At 41.4% G+C, this 24,289-nt stretch overlaps 1 protein-coding gene and 1 long non-coding RNA gene across 4 annotated transcripts in view; both read left to right on the top strand.

Annotated features, from left to right (window-relative positions):
• LOC134225295 (uncharacterized) overlaps nucleotides 1-24,289 on the top strand; it is a 196,553-nt gene that overhangs the window by 105,714 nt on the left and 66,550 nt on the right. For all 3 annotated transcript variants that reach the window (XM_062705267.1, XM_062705260.1, XM_062705253.1), the window contains exons 3-5: nucleotides 8,122-8,364; nucleotides 19,891-20,144; nucleotides 20,650-20,804. In XM_062705267.1, coding sequence (XP_062561251.1) covers nucleotides 8,122-8,364; nucleotides 19,891-20,144; nucleotides 20,650-20,804 — 652 coding nt within the window. The remainder of the gene's footprint in view (nucleotides 1-8,121; nucleotides 8,365-19,890; nucleotides 20,145-20,649; nucleotides 20,805-24,289) is intronic.
• Nucleotides 6,063-6,999, top strand: LOC134225316 (uncharacterized). The gene is made up of 3 exons (XR_009983218.1): nucleotides 6,063-6,131; nucleotides 6,634-6,707; nucleotides 6,768-6,999. It is a non-coding gene; the product is annotated as an uncharacterized LOC134225316 (long non-coding RNA).

Genomic DNA, 24,289 nt, shown 5'->3' with positions numbered 1-24,289 from the left:
ACAAAAATCTGTAACTAAATGCGTTCCCTCAGTAGATGAAGAATCGGGCTAGTCTAATCAGTTTCGTCGTTCCAGTTTCAAAATCTACCTATCTGGCCGTGAAGGCCGATGATATGTCGACGGATGAGATGTTTAGCCTGAAGATGATCCTTTATGAATTTCGGGAGTACAACTTGCAGACTCACCATCTGTCTATTGATTTCAAAGCAGCGTACGATTCAGTGAAGTGCTGAGGTAGTGCTTGATGGGGAAGTTGTTGAAGAATTTGTTTATCTTTGAACACATGACATGTGACAATGACGTTTCCTGTGAAGTGAAAAGACGTATTGCTGCTGCTGGGCTTACTCGAATATTGAAAACGAAATTTTCTCTGATTCGTTAGGATGTAAAAAGAGGTGGACCGGAAAGCTGTTGGGGTTTTCAAGCGAAAAGTGCTACGTACAATTCTCGATGGGAAATTAGAAAAAAAATGTGGCGCAGATGCATAAATCACGAGCTGTATCAAGTGTATAAAGAAGACAATATTGTGAATCGTATAAAATACGGCAAACTCCAGAGGGCCGGTCACTTAATGCGAATGCCGGAAGAAAGAATAACAAAAACAATATTCACCAGAGATCCGGATAGAGGCCAGCGACTTCGTGGTTGCTGCACGCGGTGGAATCGAACCGTTTATGAAAACTGGAGGAATATCACACAAGATTGACAATTATGGAGCTCTACAATACGTCAGTCAAAGTTTGTTTAGAGCTTCTAGTGGAGTGTCTTTACTTGTCATAAGACGATTTAGAACTATCCCATTTTATTCCACCACTTGAAGTGAACGAACGATTTATTGAAAGTCGCAGTATTATTGGATGTATTGTGGCCGTTTAGATTGCATCAATTATGCTCTCACATTTCTCAACAAGCGATATCTAAAAACTCACAACTTTCTAGGGCGACTTAAAAATTGGCACATCTTCGAATGTTCCGAAGCTTCCAGATGTTCACCTAACGGCCACACGGTGTCAATGAATGATCCTCGAATTGATTTTGATCGCACACAACTACAAAAAAAAGTCGCAGCTTTCTAGGGCGAGTTTCTAGAATTGATTACCATTTCGGCTATTCCTGAGCTGGAGCACCACTTAGTGGCCTCCCGGGGCAACGTTTGGTTCTTGAAATGATATTGCTCTCATTTTGATGCATAAATCGTTTTGTGAAACAGTACGGTTTATGAGGATGAATTTAAAATTTGGCCCTTTTCTCAGAATGTTTCGGAGTTCCCGGAGGACCATTTAGCGGAGTTTTTCTCTCACATTCATAACAAACCACTGTATTCTAGGACGATTTTCAAGAATTTGTCTTTACTATGGGTGTTCCGGACATTCAGCGCCAGATGACCAATGGTGGTCAATGCGTTGGTCATGCAATGATTTTACTCTCACAAAGCTACAACAAGTAATAGTCTTTAGGATTTCCTGAATTGGCATTGCGCCAACAATAGATTTATAAAAAAAAATTGCAACTTCAAAATATAATCTTCTATGCTGTTAGGCCATTTGGCCGAACGCCATTTGGCCGAATGCCGTTTGGCCGAATAGTTAAAAAAATTAGCTCAGTTTACGAGTGGTCCTTCTCCCTACTTTCTTCTTCTTTCTTCTTTCTTCCTTCCTCCTTATTCCTTCTTTCTTCTTGCTTCTTTTTTCCGTCCTCTACCTTCCTTCTTCTTTCGTCCTTCTTTCCGCTTCCTTCTTCCTTCTTTCTTCTCACTTCTACTTTCTTCCTTCCTTCTTCTTCCTTCTTCCCTCTTCCTTCCTCCTTCGTTTTTCTTCATTCTTCTTCCTTCATTCTTCCTTTTTCTTTTTTCCTTCTTCCTTCTTCTTTCTTCGTTCGTCCTTCTTCCTTAGCCCTTCTTCTTCTTTTTTCCTTCTTCCTTTTCCTTTCTTTTTTATATCTTATTCCTTCTTCCTTCGTTTTTGTTTTTTCTTCTTTCTTTTTTCTTTTTCCTTCTTACTTCTTTCTTCTAGATCCTTCATTCTTCATTCTTCATTTTTTCTTCTTCCTTCTTCCTTCCTACATCTTCCTTCTTCTTTCTTCCTTTTCCCTTCCTTCTTCCTTCTTCCTTCTTCCTGCTTCCTTTTTTCGTCTTCCTTTTTCCTTCTTCCTTCTTCCTTCTTCTGTCTTCTTTCTTCCTTATTCCTTCTTCCTGCTTCCTTCTTCCTTCTTCCTTTTTCCTTCTTTCTTCTTCCTTCTTCCTTTTTCCTTCTCACTACTCACTTCGTAAGGAAACGTATTTCAACTATTCGGCCAATCGGCCAAATGGCGTTCGGCCAAATGACCCTTTCGGCCAAATGGCATTCGGCCAAACGGCATTCGGCCAAATGACCCTAAACCTCTTCTACACCTGGTCATATCTCCTGATGTTCCAGAACTTTCTAAAACCACTCAGTGGCCATCCGGGATGAATGAGTAGTCCTTGTATTGATTTTGTTCGCTCATTGCTACAACACTGAAATTCTAAAAAGTCTCAGTTTTCTAGGATAAACTTTTAGAATCGGCAACTTCTCCGGATGTTTCGGAGCTTTCAGTGGTCCACTTAGTTGCCTTCTGGTGTCAGAGGGTACTCCTTGCAATGATTTGGCTCTCAACACACGGATTACAAAAAACTGCAGCTTTCTATTTTTTTTATTTATATTTATTTATATTGAAAAGTATTTATGGCCACTTAACACCCTACGGGGTCCTGTCCTGCAATGGAAACTATAAAGTCAGCATGTCTGGTGGCTCTAAAACAATCAGAAACACACTGCTGAGGCAATTTCAAGAAGTTTGATGCCCATATTGTTGAGGTTCCATTGAAAAATGTCCATGGCCACCTATGACCCCTCGAGGAACCTGTTCTGGAATGGCCAATTGAAGATCTGCACGTCTGATGGACCCAAATCAATAAAAATCAACTTGCTGATGAAATATCAAGAAGTTTGATACCCATAATGCTATTTACCTATCGAAATCCACTATCAGTATAATCTATGCAGGACATGTCCCTAGAAATCCGGATGTACCAGTGATCTGAGAGTCCGACCGGTCCAATCCTGAAACAGCATGATAAAGGACAAAATTCTGAATCGAATGAGCCCTAAACGGGTGAAATGGTTATAAATTGCCAAAGATATAAGCATTTTAGTTTCGTGGGTACCCGGGTACCCTGCCGGCCATTTAAAGGGTAAAAAAATGTCGGAACCCCTCCCTCCACCCCTCCTTAATCAAAATTTCAGTTAACCCGTACAATCGATTTTTGCCGTCATTATTGTGGATATGACAGAGTTTCAATCTCCTACTATGAAAATTCATTTAGATATCGCGAATTGAATTCCAAAAAGGTACCCGGGTACCCAGCCGGCCACACAAGGGTTAAAAAGTTCTCTGTCCTGGAAAGGATTCATCCGTTTTGCCAAAATCTTACCAACAGCAAAACTGGCCCGTATTGCATTTTCTGACCTCGTATTTGCTTTGTGTTCGTTGTTTTTATAATCCACTCTTCCAATAATTTGAATCAATAAATGGAAATTAAAATTAATTGAGCACCCTACCTTAGAAGCTCTATAAACTTTTGTTTCCTACTTTTCAAATATAATATTTCATAGAATGCTCTGATGCTTTCCGAGCAAATTAAGCAAACCGTCCTTCCTTTTTTCAACGTGAACGTAAACTACTCTTTATTGAAAACGCGATGTTAAAACTTACGTATTTAATAATAATCTATATACATAAAAATGAGTTTCTGTCTATCTGACTTATAGACTCGGAAACTACTAAATCGATCGGCGTGAAAATTTGTATGCAGAGGTTTTTGGGGCCGGGGAAGGTTCTTAAGATGATTCGAGATCTCTCTCCCGTTTGGAAAGGGGGCTCCCAAACAAATGAGACACAAATTTCCATATAACTCGAGAACTAATCAAGCAAATGGAATCAAATGTGGCATGCGGAAGTTTTTGTTTACAAAAAAAAATGTTTCTATGAAAGTTTGAGACCCGTTCTCACTATAGAAAGGGAGGCTGCCATACAAATATTACAAAAAATCTGAATAACGCAAGAATTAATCGAGTAAATGAAACCGAATTTGGCATCCGCTAAAGGCACAAACAAGTGGCTGAACCAAATGGAACAGTACGACCCCGTCTTATGAAAAGCTGAAAATAATTTCTTATTGGATATTGTATTAATGAATTAGTATTTAGAAGATATTGAGTAAGAGAAGACAAATAGTGTAATTAGGATCCATTTAAATTATGTTAAAACTTCGTACGAGTCCTCAACGCACGTAATCCTCAATGCACGTAGTATCCAAGTTTTATGGTCAGAAAGCAGGAGCTCCGTTGATAGAAGATAAATTCCTAAATTTTCAATACATAGCACCACTTGAAAGCTTATTTGATTCATCTGAGTATTTGATACTACTTGACATTTTATATATTCTATAATTCTCAATCAAGAAAGACCGGAACTACTAGGTATACAATTTAAATATTCCACTTGGAAAACTTCAAGGACTGTCAGTAAGTCAGTTCATTTAGCGCCATTGAAGAAAAAGAAGAAGTGAATCATCCATTTGAGCTTCCCACCTCCATGTATCAGATCTCATTATGCATGTTCTCGACTATTAAACCTGCAACCCAGAATAATCAGAGAAATATTAGTTACAACATCCGAAGCTTCTAAAATCTTCAATGTACCTACATCGACGCAACTTACCTTGCTTGCGAAAGACAGTGAAAGTGGTCAAACCTCCACCGATCAAACACAATATCGACGACGAACGCTACTACCAAACAGACGGAAACCACTTACACTTTCAAGTAGGCAAACATTGCCGGGCATCCCCGACCTAGAGCCAAGGTGCGACGACGGCACATAGTTAGCTTCCACGGCTAACTATCGACCGGCAAAACCGGATTTCCAAGCAAACCCGATTTGCAATAGCTCGGAAGATGAGCCGGTTGGATAATTCGCCTTCTTCTTCACCTCACAATGGACAACAGCAGATGATGATGCTGCGTGACGGAATCACACCGCTTTGTGATGGTCTGGTCATCCAAATGAGAGTGAAGTTGACACGCGAGAGATATTCACCTACTAATTGATGGCGACAACTAAAAAAATATGAACACTCTTGGCTTCTTGAATGTAGCTTTCTCAGTGTAGGCTTAATCAAGACGAAATTGTTTGAGTTATCCGACGTTCCGGTTGACTGAACGAGGCCTTTTTCCTGGGAAATGTGGTAATCGAGAATCAACAATAATTTCAGTCGATGAATCATAGTAGGTAGTACCTACGCAGCTAATTACGATTCGTTTTTGCCAAAGTTTCGGTCTGTTTATTTAATTTTTATTTTTGTTTTTCTTGCAAGGGTGAAATTGACAATGCGTTGAGATTTCTTAGACTAAAAAAGCCAAATCTTTTGAAAACAACGATTCAGGTCGCAATTATCTAGTTCAAACCATCGATATCTATAATCGAATTTGTTAGCTTTGGCGACATTTGTTTCGTTTCACAATTATGTTTGGTTTTGTCGATGGCATTGGAATTATTGCGCGAAATCATATGGCACCATGATCCATATATAACGGGCGGCGTGCGCGGCACGCCACGCTGTCACCGCTAACATTTTTCTGGCATTAAGCCGCTACCGACATTTTTGCAATGGCGCATCGCTGCGCAAAATCTATCACACAGCTCCATAATGTCTCTAACCGGTTTAATTCGCATTTTCTTTGAGGCAATATAACTCACGAACGGTTGCACCGATTTGTAATATTTCCTCACCAATCGATTTGTTTTGGGTTCAGCTGTGTTTAGGTATGTGGAAAGATAGAACATTTCGCTGGGGAAGTTTACAATACCTACGTTATTATGAGTTCTGAAGAAAATCGTCAAGCTCGAACTGAAATCGATCTAGAGTACGACGCTGCAATCAGCTAAACGATTTACAGGTCGAAAAAGGCAACCCAAACAAGATCGGGCAGGTTTGTCTATACGAAAAAACTTCTAAAAAAATCTTCGAAACATTCAAAATAATTTAACATGGAAATTTGATAAAATTTCCAGAGAATTTTTTCCAAATAAGATTGGAAGATCTTCACGAGGTAATTTGATCCGTCTATGCACGTGGACAGATTTTAAACAGATTAAGATTCTTTCTTTCCAGTGTGGAAAATATAAGAAATAAATTTTCAAAAATTTGAATGGTGGAGGTTCAACTACCCTTTCCTCTTTTAATTTCCTAACTGTCCACACTGTACATGGATAGCCACAATAACACTAAATAACACATCGTGTTGAAATGTAAATATCGTTTCCGGCTCGAGAAGTCCATAAAGCAACTTTCTTCTCCGTAGGACACGACACCTGACTTGTTCACCTAGCTATTAATTGCAGAGGACCTTTCTTGGTGTCAATATGATATCTCCATCGATTACCTCCTGCCAATATTTACAAATGAAGCAAATCGAAAGTGTGGAGATTATCGTTGGCGTCAGTGCGTATCCACGTGATCATGCGTTGAACGACCTCGAATTACCGGCTAGCATGCAATTAGCCATTTCTTATTTTCCATTCATTTCTCCCCACCTCTAATCAATTTTTCAGTTTGTAGACCCCGCCTTTGCAATGCATTCGAATAGGTGATAAACTCACAAGGCCGGACCGGGCGACGATCGTCGGTAAGAAAAACATAATTCAAAATGCGTAAAAAAAATCTCAAACTTGAATTTTTCTTCAAGTTGAAACGAAAGCGAAACTTACAGCGCCGACCAGATGGGCCCCGTTTCCTCTATGGAAGTAGAAAGAGAATCGAAAGGCAAAAACAAACGCACGATCAAACATTAAAGCCACCGATTGAATCGATTTTGCGAAGCGTTGGGTTCTCCCAAACAGTCGCCGACGCAAACACGCTGCCAGTGATGATTGGGTGCCGGATTGGGATCTCGAGTGCGCTATTAGCCCTCATTAGACGAGGTGGGCGAGGTGCGGTGGTGCGGTGGTTGCAGCTGAACTCTTGAAAGGAGCATGTTTTCACTCTCGGTTGAAGTATTTTTATATTTTCATGCAAAGCAGCTTCAGATCTAACTGCTTTCAGAAATAACATAAATTGTTATCATGTGGTGATGCGTTCGACATGAGTAACGATGATGTAATTGTAGATGCTTGGAATGGATAAATCATTTATGACCATTACGAAAGAGTTGAAGACTGCTTCTGAATTTTAAACAAAAATAGACAGACTGGCCTTGAGCTCACCAAGCAGTTGTACAAATGTTACAAAGTTCTTCCGAATCAGATCTTTTCTCAAGAATTTCAAGTGCGATGGATTGTTATGCTTTTATGTAATAAATTATTATTTTTATATTTTCGAGGTTTGCATTCCCATTATAAGTTCGAAAATTTAGTTGATTTTCTATAAATTTCATAGAAATTATTATGGTATAGATGCTCATATTCGCCACAGATAATGAAACCCCAGTGATGAGAGTTTAAAAGAAAATATCAATTGCATATCGAAATCGTCTAAATACCGAACAGTTCCCATTTGATGTAAAGTCAAACTCAAATTCAATGATGGAAGATGGAACTCCAATCTCACTTTTTCTGAGCAACTTGTGATTCGTGGATCCATAAGTTCTTTTCAAATTGTACACTGTTGTACTCTTAAACTTCTTAAATACTTATATACTAAGAATAATATACATAATAGATGTTGGGTATCTTGTTGTTCCATTGCTGTTTGAATATGGTAATAATGAAAAGTATGGGAAACAAGTCGTCCTTTGAACTCGCGTTCGATCAAAAAGGAAAGTTACAATGGGGACTGCTTCCACGAATATACAAAAAAAATATCAATAATGCATACGAGGTGTTGTCTGCGCGCGAAAAAAAACTTTCTCTTTTGAAATGACCATAAACCAGTAATAATAAGGTGGAATAAAATCAACGTTTATGACCCATCTTCTCCAGTTCATCCAAAAACCATCGTCACGCTTATTGGGTAACATTGAGCTTGAGCAAGGTCACATTCCAAAGTTTATTTATGGCCCTAATTTTTAATCCTATGTTTCTTAATCTTTTTCCACTTTCCAGATTTTGAACAAACATCACCCATCGAAGAGGTGACCACGGCGCTGCACGGCAAAACTCTGAAGTTTATGCTGACTCACGATGTCAACATCCGTATGCCGGAGATTATGTTCGATGGAGCCATACTGCGTATCGAACCGCGTGCCATCGAGGGCAACGGAATGCTGGCCAAGTTGGAGTTCCTGCCGCAGACGACCATCATGGCGCGAGGGGCTTCCGAGCCGAGGATCCTGTTCAAAAAGATTAGTAAGTACAGATGATTGTGGCCCTCAGTTGTTGTTTTAGACTTTTTCTCAATAGAAGAACAATTCGTAAGGGGAATGTCTGTGGACTGGCCCCGACTGTGCCCCCTGAATAATTTTTGACACTTGATAGATACGATAAATCTGAGCAATGTCAAACTTGTAGTTTGACAGCATACATTATCAGACCCAATTAAGAATATACGGCATTTAAAAAAATTGTTTTGTGTGATTAGAAACGAAATTTCGCAGAATTTTCCGGAATTTGAGCATAGCGCAATCTAATTTTTTGATTTCGTTTCGTAAAATTCACCAGTTAAAACTAAATTTTAACAAAATTTGGTATCGGTGAAATTGTTTCAAAATTCCGAAACAATTTCACCGATACCAAAATTTAGGCGGAAAACCACTTATATTATGAGGAAACGATTTCAAGTGCTGGTTTTTTTCGAATTCAAACGATGCGGGTTGAAACGCGCCATCCCGAGGCCAAAACGCGCCAACTAAAAAAATAAAAAACAGCACAGAAACTGACACAAGAATCAAGTATCAAGTATCACACAAATGAAAACTAATGAAATTTTAATTAAATTTGTTTTGCAAACTTGTCGTGTAACAAGATATATTGTGTAATGTGCATATAAGATATGTTCATTCCGTGATTCACTTGGCAGGCACAAGTTATCATGTGCATTACGGAGCCAAATAACTATTTTCTTCAGCAAATATTAAATTGAAATATGCTGATTTTATTTTTATGTCAGTATATGTTCAGCACATTCCAGAAATTCCTGAAATAAGGCGTTAAAGTCTACGTTCAGATCCATTGAACGTGATATCCTCTATGATACGTAGAATAGAATGTGTTCACATCATAGGTTCTTGGTCATCCCAGAAAGTTCTGAAATTAAGCCTAAAGGTCCATACTAGAAACCAACGCTCAATCGGACTGTTCCTCTGCTGAGGGTGTCGCGATAGCTAAGATCAATGGTGTGTTCTATTGTAGCTGTTATGCCCCACCAAGTTGGCCATTAGAACAGTTCAATCAGATGATAGATGGGCTATCGTCTGACCTAGTGGGTCGTAAGCCGGTCGTCATAGCAGGATATTTTAACGCTTGGGCAGTGGAGTGGGGCAGCCGCTGCACCAATCGAAGTGGTCAAGCGTTAGTAGAGGTGCTAGCGAAGCTCGACACAGTGCTAGTCAATGATGGTTTCACTAGCACGTTCAGAAGGAATGGGGCCGAGTCAGGGGTTGACGTAACGTTTGTCAGTCCTGGTCTGGCACCAGACTTGGACTGGAGAGTGGACGAGGGTTACACCCATAGTGATCATCTAGTAATTCGCTTTAAGATCAACTATGGCGTGCAACATCCGAGGTCCGGGGATCCCTGTCAGGTCCGGGGGTGGAGAACCAATCACTTCGACAGCAAAGTTTTCACCACGGCCCTGGGACTGGAAGCCAACACTGAAGGTCTAAGCGGGGATGCGTTGGTAGCTGTCCTATCACGCGCGTGTGACGCCACCAGTCCCGAGATTGCGGCCCTTCGATCAACCTGCCTCAAGGCTAGACAAAGGATGCAACGTGCTCGCATTGAGGATGAAAGAGCGGACCGCCGTGAAGTGTTTCGAGCTGCGAAACTGGCCTTTAACAAGGCCATCAAGAGCAATAAGAGACAACCTATGCGAAGGAGCCAACGCGAATCCATGGGGTGACGCCTACAGGATAGTGATGGCCAAGACCAAAGGGAGCTCTTCACCCCCGGAACGGTTCCGGATATGTTAGCGAGGATTATCGAGGAACTATTCCCGTCCCGAGCAACAAGTCCTTGGCTTCCTGGGCCAAAAGGCAATATGGGTGCGGCCGAAATGATGGCTCCGGTGTCGAACGAAGAGTTACTCGTGGTGGCCAAATCCCTGGTAACGTACAAAGCTCCAGGGCCTGATGGAGTTCCGAACAGCGCTCTCAAGGCAGCAATCATAGCGAACCCGAACATATTCAGGCTAGCTATTCAAAGATGCCTAGTAAGGTGGCTAAAAAAACACTTTTCCAAATTTTTCGATGGGCCGCCCTCTTATTCGATTTTATTTTATGCCCTGATACTCTGAACAAAATTTCAGCCAAATCGGTCAACGTTTGGGTGCTAAACTCGTTGGAAGTTTATATGAAAAAATGTATGCAGAAACATCCAAAAAGAATGATTTGAAGTTGGACGCACAATTTACGATCAAGAACCATCATAGAACCATTGTAGAATTACATACAGAATGTTATGCTGAAAACCACGAGAAGATTAGAGTTTATTAGGCAAAGATATTAGCATTTCACTGGAGTGTTGTAGGGGTGAATTTATTTCGAAACGAAATTTGCTCAAACCTCACTTCAGAGAAATGCTAATAACTTAGCCGGGCAAACTCTAATCTTCTTGTGGTTTTCTGCATAACATTCTAGATGTTTCTCCTTCCCCTCGGATATGTTACCTTGCCGCGGTGGGTCGGCTTACGCCATTAGCACTGATATGGCAACCAAAGACATATCCTGTCGTGGTGGTATCACATGTTGACTATTTTTGTTTGGGGCCGCGTTACATATCTGGCATTGACGCACCAATTTATGGCATATGCATGTAATCCAACGGACATCGTGTCTTGGAGCCTTGAATGGTAGTGCAGTTAGGCAGAGGCCTTTTTCATCAGTGATAATGATGTAAGTTCTCTTTTTTTCGGCAATACTTTTCTGATGCGTTCCCTGTGACGATGAGTCGTAGCCACGCTTACATTTAGCTAGCTAGGCATTTATTGAAAAACAAAGTATTCAAGACATTCGTAGGAAATCGACTGCTGGATTCACTGAGTAGAAGTTTTTTCAAAACTAGGAACGTGGTGCCAGTTTTATTTTGTTATGCCTCACTTCGAAGAGCAATAATAAAAAATACCACACATTATAATGATGGTATATGAACAATCTTATGACGGCTTCATTCTCGATAATTTTTACTAGTAGTAGGGAATAGGCGTGATGAAGCTTTACTTTGCCACCGAAAAGTGAATCCTATAGCTGACTCATAGCTGATCATTAGTGCATTATAGAACATAATAATAGTCTTAGACTACCTTGACAAAGGAATAACAATAAAATAGACCAAATGCACGTACAGTTTCAACTTTTTACAAGACATAATTTACATTGTGTTTGATAGTATTGACACAGAACGAAAACCATGAAGAACCAATAACTTAGGTAAACAAAGTAATTCGAAGAACCCATACTTACTACCTTCTGACCATAAAGACAAAAATGACATCGTACAAATCAATCTATATAATTAAGAATGAGATAATGGGAGAGAATATCTATTAAAGTTGTAAATATAATGTCTTTTGAGCCAGTTCAACAGTATCTTAATGGACAACATGATCCTTGTACGGCTGGAAAACTGCTTCAAAAGTTATTAGCTTGTCATTTTTTATAAATCGGGAATTGATCAATTTCTTATATTTGATAAAAAAAAAACTTCCGTCTCAGTTTCTACGATGAAGCATTGGGCAGCATGTTCCATGTGAGTCGGATAAACTGCTTCGGTTGATTTTGATCGCGTACAATGACAATAGACGTCTAAATAGCATAAAAACTGGCTAAATAATGTGACTCTGACAAGAAAATGATAAAAATGACTATAAACGATTACGATGTTAGTTAGCATGAGACCTCTCTAACTTTCTATGAATGTAATTCCCTCTGATTCAGTTGCAACAGCGTCTTCTTGGACGACATGTTCCGTGTACGGCTGGCAAACTGTTTCGAACGGAATTATGCAACGGTATCATCAAAGGCCTGGTGCAGAGGTTTCTACTCTATTCAGAGTCCCGCCAGTAAACCTTCACAAAAAAAAAAAACATTCTGAATGTTTCTGCATACAATTTTGCATATAAACTTCCAACGATTTTAGCACCATCCAAACGTTGACCGATTTGGCGGAAATTTTGTTCACAGCATCAGGGCATCAAATAGAACCGAATAAGAGGGCGGCCCTTCAAAAAAAATTAAAGAAGTTTTTCCCATACTAATTTGAGCCACCCTAGCATAGATTAGTATAGATTCCCTTACAGATGGAAAAGACAGAAACTGGTGTTGATGCCGAAGGCCGGGAACCCACCGGGCGACCCATCGGTGCATATACCAATCTGCCTTATAGACACGACGGGCAAGTTGCTAGAGAGGATCATCTTCAACAGGCTGACCCCGTACTCAGAGGGTTCGAACGGTTTGTCAAGCAATCAGTTCGGTTTGCGCAAGCGTAAGTCCACGTTGGACGCTATAAACTCGGTGGTAAAGACTGCCGAGATAGCGATACAATAGAAAAGGCGTGGTTTTCTATACTGTGCGTTAGTGATACTTTACAGTGAAGAACGCATTTAACAACGCAAGCTGGGATGCCATCGCGCTCTCGTTACACCGGCTTAGCCTGCCGGTGGGCCTGTGCCGGATTTTGGAAAGCTATTTCCAGAACCGTGTGCTATTATACGAGACCGATGCCGGCCAGAGAAGCGTACCTATTACCGCAAGAGTTCTGCAAGGTTCAATACTGGGCCCGGTACTACGGAACCTTATGACGGGGTTCTGAAGCTAGAGTTCCCTCCTGGTGTTAAGATCGTCGGTTTCGCAGATGACGTAACCTTGGAAATCTACGGGGAGTCAATTCCCGAGGTAGAAATGACCGCAGCAAGTCGGTTCAACATGCAGTGGTTCACGTGGGTGAAGTCGCGATCGCATCAAAGCGGAGTTTGAAGCTCCTTGGGGTCGTAATAGACGACAACCCAAGCAACATAAATTGTTTCACTACTGAACATTTCACTGTGTTGCAACTATTTGGAAAGAAACAAAATGTTTGCGTATGTGCCATCAAATATAACTCTCTTGCAATCTAAAAAGCGCAAGAGGTGGAGCCTACGGAAACATCCTTCGATTGCAATAAAATTGCAATAATGTTGCAAAACACCAAAGTGAAAAAAAACTGGATTCGGTTTATAGATCTTGTGATTGATAGTCCTTCACTCTACCACAGCACCATTCAACACTTCGAAAGGATTGCATGGTGACTCACCATAAAAACCATACGATTATGAAGTTTTGTACTCGGGTTTCCTGTAACTTGATTGCACCATCACAGGAAAAAAATGTGAGTTGTCAAAACGTTGAACGATGATAAATTTAACATGAAGACACATTCAACTTATCTGCAGCTTAATTTAAACAAACAATTAAATTTTAAAAGACGCATTGAAGTTACATGGTAAAAAAATATGCAACTTAATGATTTTGCTTCGTGTTTGCAACATGAAGTGCAGTATTCTTTGTTCGTTTGTTTCCAAATGTCAAACACGTGTACTGCATTACAATTTTAATGAAACATTGATCACAATTCGAACGTTTTTGACATCTTGATGCAACTTTTTGTACTTTGATGTTTTTCCAATGCCTTTAATAAAACTGAATAGAAACAAGGTGCTTTTAGGAAAATGTTGCGGCATTATCGAGGATGATCTCTAACAGTTCCAAGGTGTGTTCCAGTAGACGTAGGCTACTGGCAGACGTTGCCGTATCTATTCTTAGGTACGGTGCCCCGGCCGGAGCGAGAGCTCTTGGGGTAACCAGTTACCTGCGGAAGCTGGAGAGCACGTACCGCTTAATGCGTCTTAGAGAGATATCTGCCTACCGCTCAATATCACACGATGCAGCTTGCGTGATTGTGAGCATGATGCCAGTCGGGCTGGTCATCCGGGAAGACGAGGAGTGTTTCGAGCTACGTTCGAGGAGCCCGCGAACGCATCAGGGTAACTTCGGTTGCCAGATGGCAGCGCGAGTGGGATAGCTCTTCTAAAGGTAGGTGGACCTACCGGCTGATACCTATAGCATATCGAGCTGGATGGAAAGACCCCATGGGGAAGTTCACTTCCATCTGACACAATTCCTGTCAGGCCATGGTTGCTTCCGGCAGTACCTCCACAGGTTTGGGCACGCGAAGAGCCCCGTCTGCCCTGACTGCCAAGGTGTTGACGAAACTGCAGAGCACATACTGTTCGTATGTCCTCGTTTCGACGTCGAAAGAAGAGCTATGCTAGACGTTTGCGGTCGGGACACAACCCCGGATACCCTTATCCAGAGGATGTGCCAAGCGGTGGAGAAGTGGAACGCAGCTTCGACTCAACCACTCAGATTGCCTGGAGCTTGCAGAGAATCTGGCGCGCCGAGCAGCAGTCGACAAGCATGACTAACTTGTGATTGGTTAGTTAGAGCGAAAACAGACTAAGCGCGGGGAAGTGAATGAAAGGTTTTCACATCTCGAGGTAAGAGTGTCGCAGCGGGTGGCAACCGCAGTCGCCACCACGAGGCATGGCAGAAGAGTGACCGCATAGTCCAGACAACCCCACATCGCATAGGAATTCACGATTAAAATCGTTTACCGATCCAAGTTTCATCAAAATCGCATTGCGGTGGGAAGCTTATCAGTTTATTTATAAATTCTCCCGCACAGTAGGCTATTTTACGAATTTATTTCAGTTTCATTTGTTGACATAAAAGATATTTTAGTTACTAGATAAAGATTGTCGCTACTGTTCCCTTCGTTCTGCTGTCCGAAACATGTGTGGTACATACCTGTCAAATCGTATGGATTTTCCTTCTTTGACATTTAGCTCCCCTATCCTCGCCAGCAAAAGATGTTCCGGACAGCGACGACAGCGACAATCTTTATCTAGTAACTAAAATATCTTTTGTTGACATCGCATATGACTGCAAACAAACTCAAATTAAATCGGATTATCTGTCAAACAGAGTTTGTTATCACAAATTACATCGCAATGTATAACGAACAAACTCGCTTAAAAATCGTGCACATCGCATACACTACCGTGCAACGTCGGATAAAAATTACACATATATCGCCTTCGCTTTTAAACGTAAAAAGCCTTTTCGCGACTAATATGTGATTAAATTTGAGTGCATTTGCATCGCATAACAGAAAAACAATTCTGTTATGCGTGCATTCTGGTTGTCTGGGAGGTGTTAGTATAGACTGCATATGCCGAGGTAGGAGGGTCGTAGCGTAGAGCTGTTGGTACCTATCGCTATCGACACCTCGAGGCATGGCAGAGGTGAGTAAAGTGATCATCCAAGTCAGCCTCGCGTGGCATGTTAGAGGTGAGCACCCAAGTCAGCCTCACATGGTATGTTAAGAGTGAGCCCTCAAGTCAGACTCGCATGGCGTGTCAGGAGGAGTGGCCGGGTGTGCTAGAGTGAGCACCCAAATAAGTCTCAGTTGTGTGTGCTAGAGCGAGAATCAGGTGGTAGGGTGAGCATCCAAGTTAGTCTCACATGGTGCGTAAAGGATGAGCACCCAAGTTAGACTCACATGGTATATCAGTGGTGAGCAACCAAGTAAGACTCATATGGTGCGTCAGAAAAAGAGTCAGGGTGTGTCAGAGGGTATGTTATAGAGAGCACCCAAGTAAGCCTCATACGGGATGAGTACCTGTGTGAGCGTGAATGATTGAGTACATTAAGTACTGTTTATCCCCCAGAAGTAATGCTGGTAGGCAGTTCCTGGGGGAACCAGGGTATTAGTAGAGAGGGTAACTCAAGTAACCTTCCATTGCTTGGGTGGGTCCGGCTGGCTGGCCTTCTGCCTTCCGCGCCAACCCTGAGTGATAATTTCAGGTGTCTGTATGCAGATTTGCCTTCATCCCTATATAAAAAAAGAGCGAGCAATGGCGTTTAAACCTAGGCCTATATGTACACTGAACAGTGGCGTAGACAAAAAAAATGGGTAAGGGGGGAGAGTATGTCCAAAATTTTGTCTCTGGGGGGGGGGGGGTATGTTCAAAACCACCCCCGTGGCTACGCCACTGACACTGATGAATCTATTTGAATTTATGCGAATACTTTTGCCCATCAGTGAATAAGCTAGGGCCCTAGACTAAAAACTGTATATCTATGGCTCTCAATAGATAACGAACAACTATAAAAAAGAGGCAGAAAATGTTCCGAATCATAACAAGCCATGACAACAAATTTATTAAACTTGTATACCAGCGCGAAAAAACAGAATCGGATAGGCAGTCCCCACAGAAAAATGGTGGTTCTCGCTTTGTTTTCACTTCTTTCGTGTTGGTTACTGCACAGTTGTGTAAAACAAGTTGAAATGCATCATGAGAGCCAGTGCTCCCCGCATTTGGAGTTTTCTAAAAGAAATTTAACATGGGATATAGCCTACCGAGTCAGTTCTCTATCATGACAGCTTATGAAAAAAGTCTCTCGCGGTATGCTACATGTCGTATACATGTATACAAAGATAAGTGAGAGACTTGTTCTTTCTCTTTAGGATTCAATCCCTGGACCCATCCCAAGACTTCGAGGACCCAAAGAGTGTACATTGTACATTAATGTATTAATCTTCTTAGCAAAGTCACTCCCAACGATTCGTTAATCATTTTTCCCCCTGAATGTGAAACGGTTGGTATGTCCCCATTTCTTCCTTTCGTAAATTCAAAACCGACTTTTCCAGGATGCTTTTCAATACTGGCTGTGCTAAGACAAGACAAAAAACGTATCCCCCGTGTAAAAAGAATCGGGTGTATCGTCAAATTTAGTAATAATCCATCAAATTTGGCCCGAACATTCTTTGTATATCTATGAATCTAGGGCCGAATTTTAAAAGTTTGATCATCTGAAATCCCCCAACGAAAGATGCGAAAACCGTGATCTTCTGTATAAAGCGGTGCTCATAGCGATAATTTTGGCCAGGTTTAAACTGCTTAGTTCCTAGTTCTTAGCCTCGGTCATTTAAAAGGGTTGTAATACTAGTTGTGATTTCCTTTCTTTCCAAATATGATGTGCGAAGTTGTAGTTTGGAATCATAGTACCTAAACATTTTGTTGAACGCTCTCAAAGAGAAAATGTTCAGAAAGTTTTGAAAACAAAAATTGATATTTGACAAGAATTTGTTCAAAATAAATTTCTGAGTCGCGCGGATTAGATTTTATTCCGCGCGGAAATGGCGCTGATTTGAATCTAGTCGGCACGGATTTGACGCGGAGCATATATCGAGATCCCCGTAACAACACTGCAAGTGCGATAAATCAAAGCAAAATAATGGAAGGCTGAATGTCATACTTAATGATTTAGTACATTATGTGTACTTTATGATGTGCTATCATAAATGCCAGTTGATTCAAAAGTATAAGATTGCTAATGTCGTTCCTGTTCGCGTGACTAACATCTAGGTTACTTTGACCTGGCAGCCAAAGTACCGGCACTACAAGTGTCAAACCGATGTTGTTGATGGAATTAAACAACTGATGCTTGTTGAAGCATTATTTGGCAAAATAATTTGAATGACTACAGCGCCACTAGCGTTCTAGTACTTATGATTCTACTCAATGCCAGTGAAATTTGTCAGCCTGAGGCAGTCTGACTGTATTCAAATAGATAACGAACAAAGATAAAAGAAAAGCAAAAACTGTTCCGAATCATAACAAGCCATGATAACAAATGTATCAAACTTGTATAATACATGTGCGAAAAAACAGAAACGGATTGGCAGCCCTCGCATAAAAGTGAAGATTCTCGCTTTGTTCTCGCTTATTTTGTGTTGGGGACTGCACAGCTGTGTAAAACAAGTTGAAATGCATCATCAGAACCAGTACTCCCCGCGTTTACAGCTTTTTAAAAGAAATTTATTATGAGGTACAGCATCCCGAATCAGTTCTTTATCATGACAGCTTGCGAAAAAAAGTCTCTACGGTATACTACATATCGTAGTCGTATATGTATACAGAGTAGATAAGTGAGCACTGGCGGAGCCAGCTATTGTTTTTTGGTGGGGCACAACTAAGTGCAAGAACAATAGCTTTCGAGAACAATGGTGTGATTGCATCGCGTGGTGCTCCACCTCTGTCTCCGCCAGTGTAAGTGAGAGACTTTTTCATTCTCTCTTGGATTCAATTCCTGCTTGTAAGCCCCGTAAATCTCATAATCCTTGTAAAAAACTGGTAAAAACGTAAAGATCGTAAGTAAATCGCGTAAAAAAATCTCATCATACGATTGAATTTCAAAATCTGCGTAAAGAAGGTCACAGTGCTTCCAGTGTCACAATAAGTGAGATTGAGCTTGATTGACTGCCCGTAGTTGCTACTTCACTATGACCAGATCAGCTGTTCTTGCACAGAGAACCAACAGATGTTTGTTTGGGACTAGCACACATCATCAATGTACAAGTACTGGTGATCTCATTTGTTAGGTCAGAAAGCAAGTCAATATAAGGAAGATACCTCTGCACTTGCCACGAGTCCATACGGAATTTTATTGGAATTTTTGGGTTAGGTTCGAGAGGCAGAGGTTTGTCTTAGTTGTCGAGCTGATGAACAACTTTGCTGAAGAAAGCGAATACCTAGCTCTCTTCTGTGATTTTACACAGACAATTTTAAACGCAGGGCATATATGACCCATCCGTCCCGAAAGGGTTAAAAGTTGAAAGGTTCCAAAGCCGTCTTAACTTGCACATCGAAGAAGAATACGAAGCTTACGCTCTTCGAACGGAACAGAAGAATTTCTCAGTTTTTTCAACAGCTGTTCAATCATTTGAGAACCATGTAGCAGTGTAATAGATATCCCCAGAGGTCGAATGTAATGCAATTGTTTTAGCGATATTTTACGACACAATGTACGATTTTGATATAGTTATACGAATTGTTCTATTTTCCGGGATTCATGGAGATTCCGGGAAAATAATACTTCATTTCCCGATTCCCGGGAAAATGGAAGCCCTAGCAGTAAAGTAGATTTTATGACAGCTTTGTGTTGAGCCATTTTGCCCAGCAAGTGCGTTAAAGACCATTCCCTCTCCTATCCACTTACCGCAGTAATCAATTCCGTAATTGAGCATATGCCATAAATTAGTTTTTTTGTGAATAGACCACGAATATATAGTCTACTATTAAAAATAACTAGAAATAAAGCCGTAGTCCTATGTCCAACAGACCCGTGCTTGCGATTCCAGTTTTCCATCCAAGAAAAATCTGTCTAAAATTTAGAACAAAATTGTTTCTATTGTAGTGTACAGGTTGTATATGCAGTGCAGACACGATGCCTCTGCCTCATCTTGTTGTGATTGTAAACTGCCCGATAAAATGAAAATACTCATAAAAACGGTTACGCTTTTACTCTTGCTTAGCCAAAGCATCTTGCTTTTCCTGCTTTAATAAGAAGAAATTCGTTCCTATCTTTCCAACGACCAAAATCAGCTTCTATGAATTTCTAAAAGATTTGAACAAGCATCTAGGCCTAATCAAGCATTAGTAGCCGAGGTTTATGAGCTCCAGATTGTTTTCGAAATACATAAGCAGTATATATTTTCAACACATTTAAGTCCACTGGAATATCTGATCAAGTGTTTATACCTTAAACGCTACATAAAAGCAGGTAAATATTAGAAGCATCAGATTACTAATTGCGTTCTCTTTTTTTTTCGCAGAAAAATTCCTAACAAGCAAACTCCTGTTGGCTTTCCTGGGAGTCATCCTGGTGATTAAAATCATCAAAATCAAGGTTATGTGGTTGCTTCCGCTGCTGGTCGGCGTTGGCACCGCCAAGAAGCTTGTCCTCAAGTTCCTGCTGTTCCTCTTCCCAGCTTTGTCGCACATCTTCAAGCTTTGCTCCTACTACCACGCATCGTACCACAAGCCGAACTTCCATCACCACCAGCATCACATCAACCATCTGCACTCGGTAAGTGTGTTATGTGTTTTCTTTTCTTGTCGTCGTGCTAATGCATCTGAAACTGAAACTGCAAACCGACTGCGTACGCAAAATTCACTTGAATGGTGTCAAAATTGCAGCCCAAAATAGTGACCCACTTGGGAGAACATTTAATTTGCACTTGAAATCTGGGTGCCAGATGGGAGAAAGTCTTCCCACAGCTTTGTATAAATTCGGTCATCTCAGATTGTGTAATGGTTTGCGAGACGGGCTAATAACTTAATCTTGACACAGAGAGAAGATATACAGTTTGTTTGTATAGCAACTTGCTTAGTCATAAATCATAAGAGAGACTAACAACAAAGGTGAACCATCAATCTTTCATCGATCAATTAGCACCTTTTAGATGGTAAACCTCCACAATTTTTAACGCAGTCATGGTGGTTATTTCAGTTTTTTATCCGTTAATATAACGATCAACTTCAACCTACCGAAAATTGACCAATTTGCTCTCATTTTCTTTTCGGCCTCCCAGTTCTACCAGCATGACAAGGAGCTCCCGGAGCTAATATTCACCAAGCCCCCTCGCGGTCATCCCTCGGAGTATCTGCACGGAGCACCAGTCCCACCGCATGCGCACTTCCAGCCGGAGATTCACTACGAGTCGTCCGGACCCGGACTTGGATCAGAGTGAGTATTGTTTAGCAAAAGAGAGAAATAAAACCAGAGGGAGGGAACTACAAATAGAGAGAGAGAGACCAGGTTTCACAGGTGACCGAACCCACAGTGACGATGACGCAGACCTACGAAACCTACCGACCCAATGAGTACGGGGTCCCGTCCCGCCTCGGAATGTTAGGCCCACTTGTTACTGCACACACTGCAAGCCTTCTAATGGGAGAAATGTTTGAGTTGTTGCACGTTCGTCACGCTAATAGTCTTACTGACTACCGGGCGCTGGACAGGTTGCCGAGCTGGTGAATGTGATTTGTTTTTGGGATTAGTTTCGTTCGATATGTTTTATGCTCGTATTCGCTTTTTATTGTTATGATTCTTGTTTTGGTTACAGCAACAGCACGACACACTATACCTACTGACTTGTGAAAAATAATTAGGTGAAGATGAGTGAGGAAAAAGTGGCCTTTATGTAAACGATTTGATATGGATTGATTTTCCGGCTAAGGTTTGATGCAAGATTACTGAAGAGAATAGTATTATGTAACGTTAGAAGATATTTACGAAGAAGCATTTATATGATGCATTCCAAACGAATGAATTAATTATAAATATCCAGCGTTCTCACTTAAAGCTGCAGTTCAACTAAAGGTTTTTTTTTCAAAAGCTCTCCCCTTGTACATTTTAAGTCTTTCTATGTCTGCCATTACAATAACAATACACCAATCTGCCAGCGAACAAAAATATTGAACCTGAAGTTGATCTTCTTGGGTTTATATCACCCGGGTAATCAAAAGTGGAATAGCCTCATATCCGCGCTGCATAGTAAAATAACGAAACAAACGCCTCGTTGTGGCCCAATCTGTTTCGGTGAGCAGAAGAACTTCCGTCCCAGAAGCGCTGTGTTCGCTACAATATCTGGCTTTGCGACAGCAGCCAGGTAGAGTAGTACACATACGAGACTTCGGCATTCCGTTTCATCGTGCAGAAGCTCGCGGGATGCCAACATTCATTGGCGATTTCGCTGGCTTCGCATCGACCATGGCGTATGATTTGATTAGATTTGCGAAATAGGATTACCGTCGTGTTCCACCTACGTGTCTAGGAAATGGCATACACTTGGCCTATGAAAATACTCCTCAGACTCTCGAATAGTTTCAGATGATGCACTTAAGCACGTTATGTACGTAGACCAAAAGAAACACAACAGTAGTTGAAGATGTTTACTTGATAAAGAGAGATGAATCGGACTACGCCACTTGGAAGCCGTATTTTGTTAGGACCTCTTTCAATTTTCAGTGCCTACACCTTGCCGATTTCTCCTCCTTTCCATTCGCTTCGTATCCAATAGGCTGCTTCATGTACACTTCCTCACCTCGCGTTCCGTAGAGGAAGGTGGTTATCACGTCTTATCAGAGCTGGACGATAAACCTTCTCTTGGCAGCTACAGGCTGGAATGTGCGTAGTGTGGCATGACGGGGTAGTCGAACGTCTTCGGTAGCTATCTATCTCCTGATACGGAACTTCATACTATTTGTAAGAGCCCAGGTAGTCACTATACGCATGCTTCTCAATCTCGGAAACCTTCGTGCTCGTTTGAATAGCCAACGAAAGCCGCCTTCGTAGCCTTCTGTAATATTTTGCTGTGTTCAACATCCGGAACATTGACGTATACGTTAGAACCAAACACCCTCAGATGACTCAGCTCCGGTTTACATCCCTACCAAAGCTTGTGCTTGTTTTTTAGATACAGACCAGGAGGTTGAACGGGTCACGCTGTCACGGAACGCTGTCAAAACTGTTAGTAGCGCTTGTCAAGTCCAGCAGCATGCACATGACCATTTCCGTGATTGAACGTTTCTCTCACTTGTTCACAGGATTATGCTGCGGGGAGTAAGGGCGGCGAACTGCGGTTTGATTATCTTCGCTGTCGAACTAGCTAGCGTTTTTGACGTTACGCCTCCGCCGACATTTTGGCATCAGCACGACTTTGTTCAAAATCTGTCACGCCATCGATCTTCAATTTCTCACGCCGGTTGAAAATTTCTGTACCCTCGTGCGGGACTTCTTTTGACAAATTGGGTGCTACTTTGGACATTTTGGAACAAGAATTATAACGTAATTCATTGTCAAATTGCCATTATCACAATTTCCCGGGGGACTGATGACTCCCAGCGTAATGCCGAAAACAAACATCGCCGCCGACGATTTTTGGACCAGTAGCACCTCTACTTTAGATTCTGCGCGGCTTTTCTCTTGTTTCGCAGCAAATATGCGACGGTAGTAAGTCTACTATAATAGTGGATGATTTGCATCACGTACCGATTACCACTGGGTGTCGCGTGCATCATCGGGGCACGCAAATCTTTGTCTACGATGTCAAAAACATTAAAAGAAATTCTTTCGATAATGGAAGGAAATGGGTCTCGGACTGATTTGCCCACCAATCAATATGTGCATACTAGTTTCTTATTACAGTAGCTTACCTTTACCCCGCTTGTCAGTTATTTTTTCTCGATTCGCTCTGCTGTTGCCCATTTGTGGTAGTCCATCCGACGATGCTGCTGATGTTGGCAGTTCGCTAGAAGATGGCTGTCATTTATCTAGGATCATTATCCCTATTTGAGATCCTTGGCCGGCTCATCCCGTGGACCTAGGACTCTGTGCACCGCATACGTTACAAATTACCTGACTACAGCAACCACGATCCGGCAGGTCGTGTCGTCGAAACCTCCTGTCAGCTATTTTATTCCACCGTGCCGATGGCAATGAGTCGGAATTTGTTGAATGGCCTGGAAAGTGATTCATCGCCGCATTTGAAATTCAAATTGTTGATATTGGCATCCATACCGTGCACAAATTCTCTAACTTTCTACCAAAACGATTCCTACTGTTATAACCTTCCACACAATCCCAAAACCTCCTGGGACACCCATGAGAGGTCGTAGAGGTATCTGCATCTGTCTTAAGTAGGTGGTCAACTAACCATCCAACCAGATCTTGACTATTGGATAGTGCATTGCTTCCATCTAAAAGATAGTGATTACTTCGTAATCAATATCAGTGGTAACGGATGAAGGCGATGCTACTCTCATACAATAATGTTGGCTTGTACCACCTACGAATTTGTGCGAATTGCTCAATGCTAATGCTAATATCTCAGCAGAAAAAATTGTTCATTAATTGCGGCACTCAAAGGAGCCACCGTAAACATACGTTCATACAGCCGATATTCCAGCAAACGAACTTAAACCGGGATTTGCACAGCCGAGATCGATGGAAAAATTTAAGTGTGCATTTGTCATACATCATACCCACGACGAACATTTCTCGCTGATAGTAAGTTCTACACTGCGACTGTTGATGTTGACATCCTTACTTACTTACTTACTTACTTACTTATGGGTCCTGTACACCCCCATGGTTCAAATGGCCGACTTGAAATGAAAGATATCCATTCTGAACAATGTCCAGCTATCGCTTTAAGCTGTTAGATTTCG

This window comes from Armigeres subalbatus, chromosome 1 (genome assembly GCF_024139115.2).
Source record: "Armigeres subalbatus isolate Guangzhou_Male chromosome 1, GZ_Asu_2, whole genome shotgun sequence".
NCBI classification, from domain to species: domain Eukaryota; kingdom Metazoa; phylum Arthropoda; class Insecta; order Diptera; family Culicidae; genus Armigeres; species Armigeres subalbatus.
The sequence above is the reverse complement of the archived record's forward strand: the minus strand, read 5'-3'. Positions and strand labels throughout refer to the sequence as shown.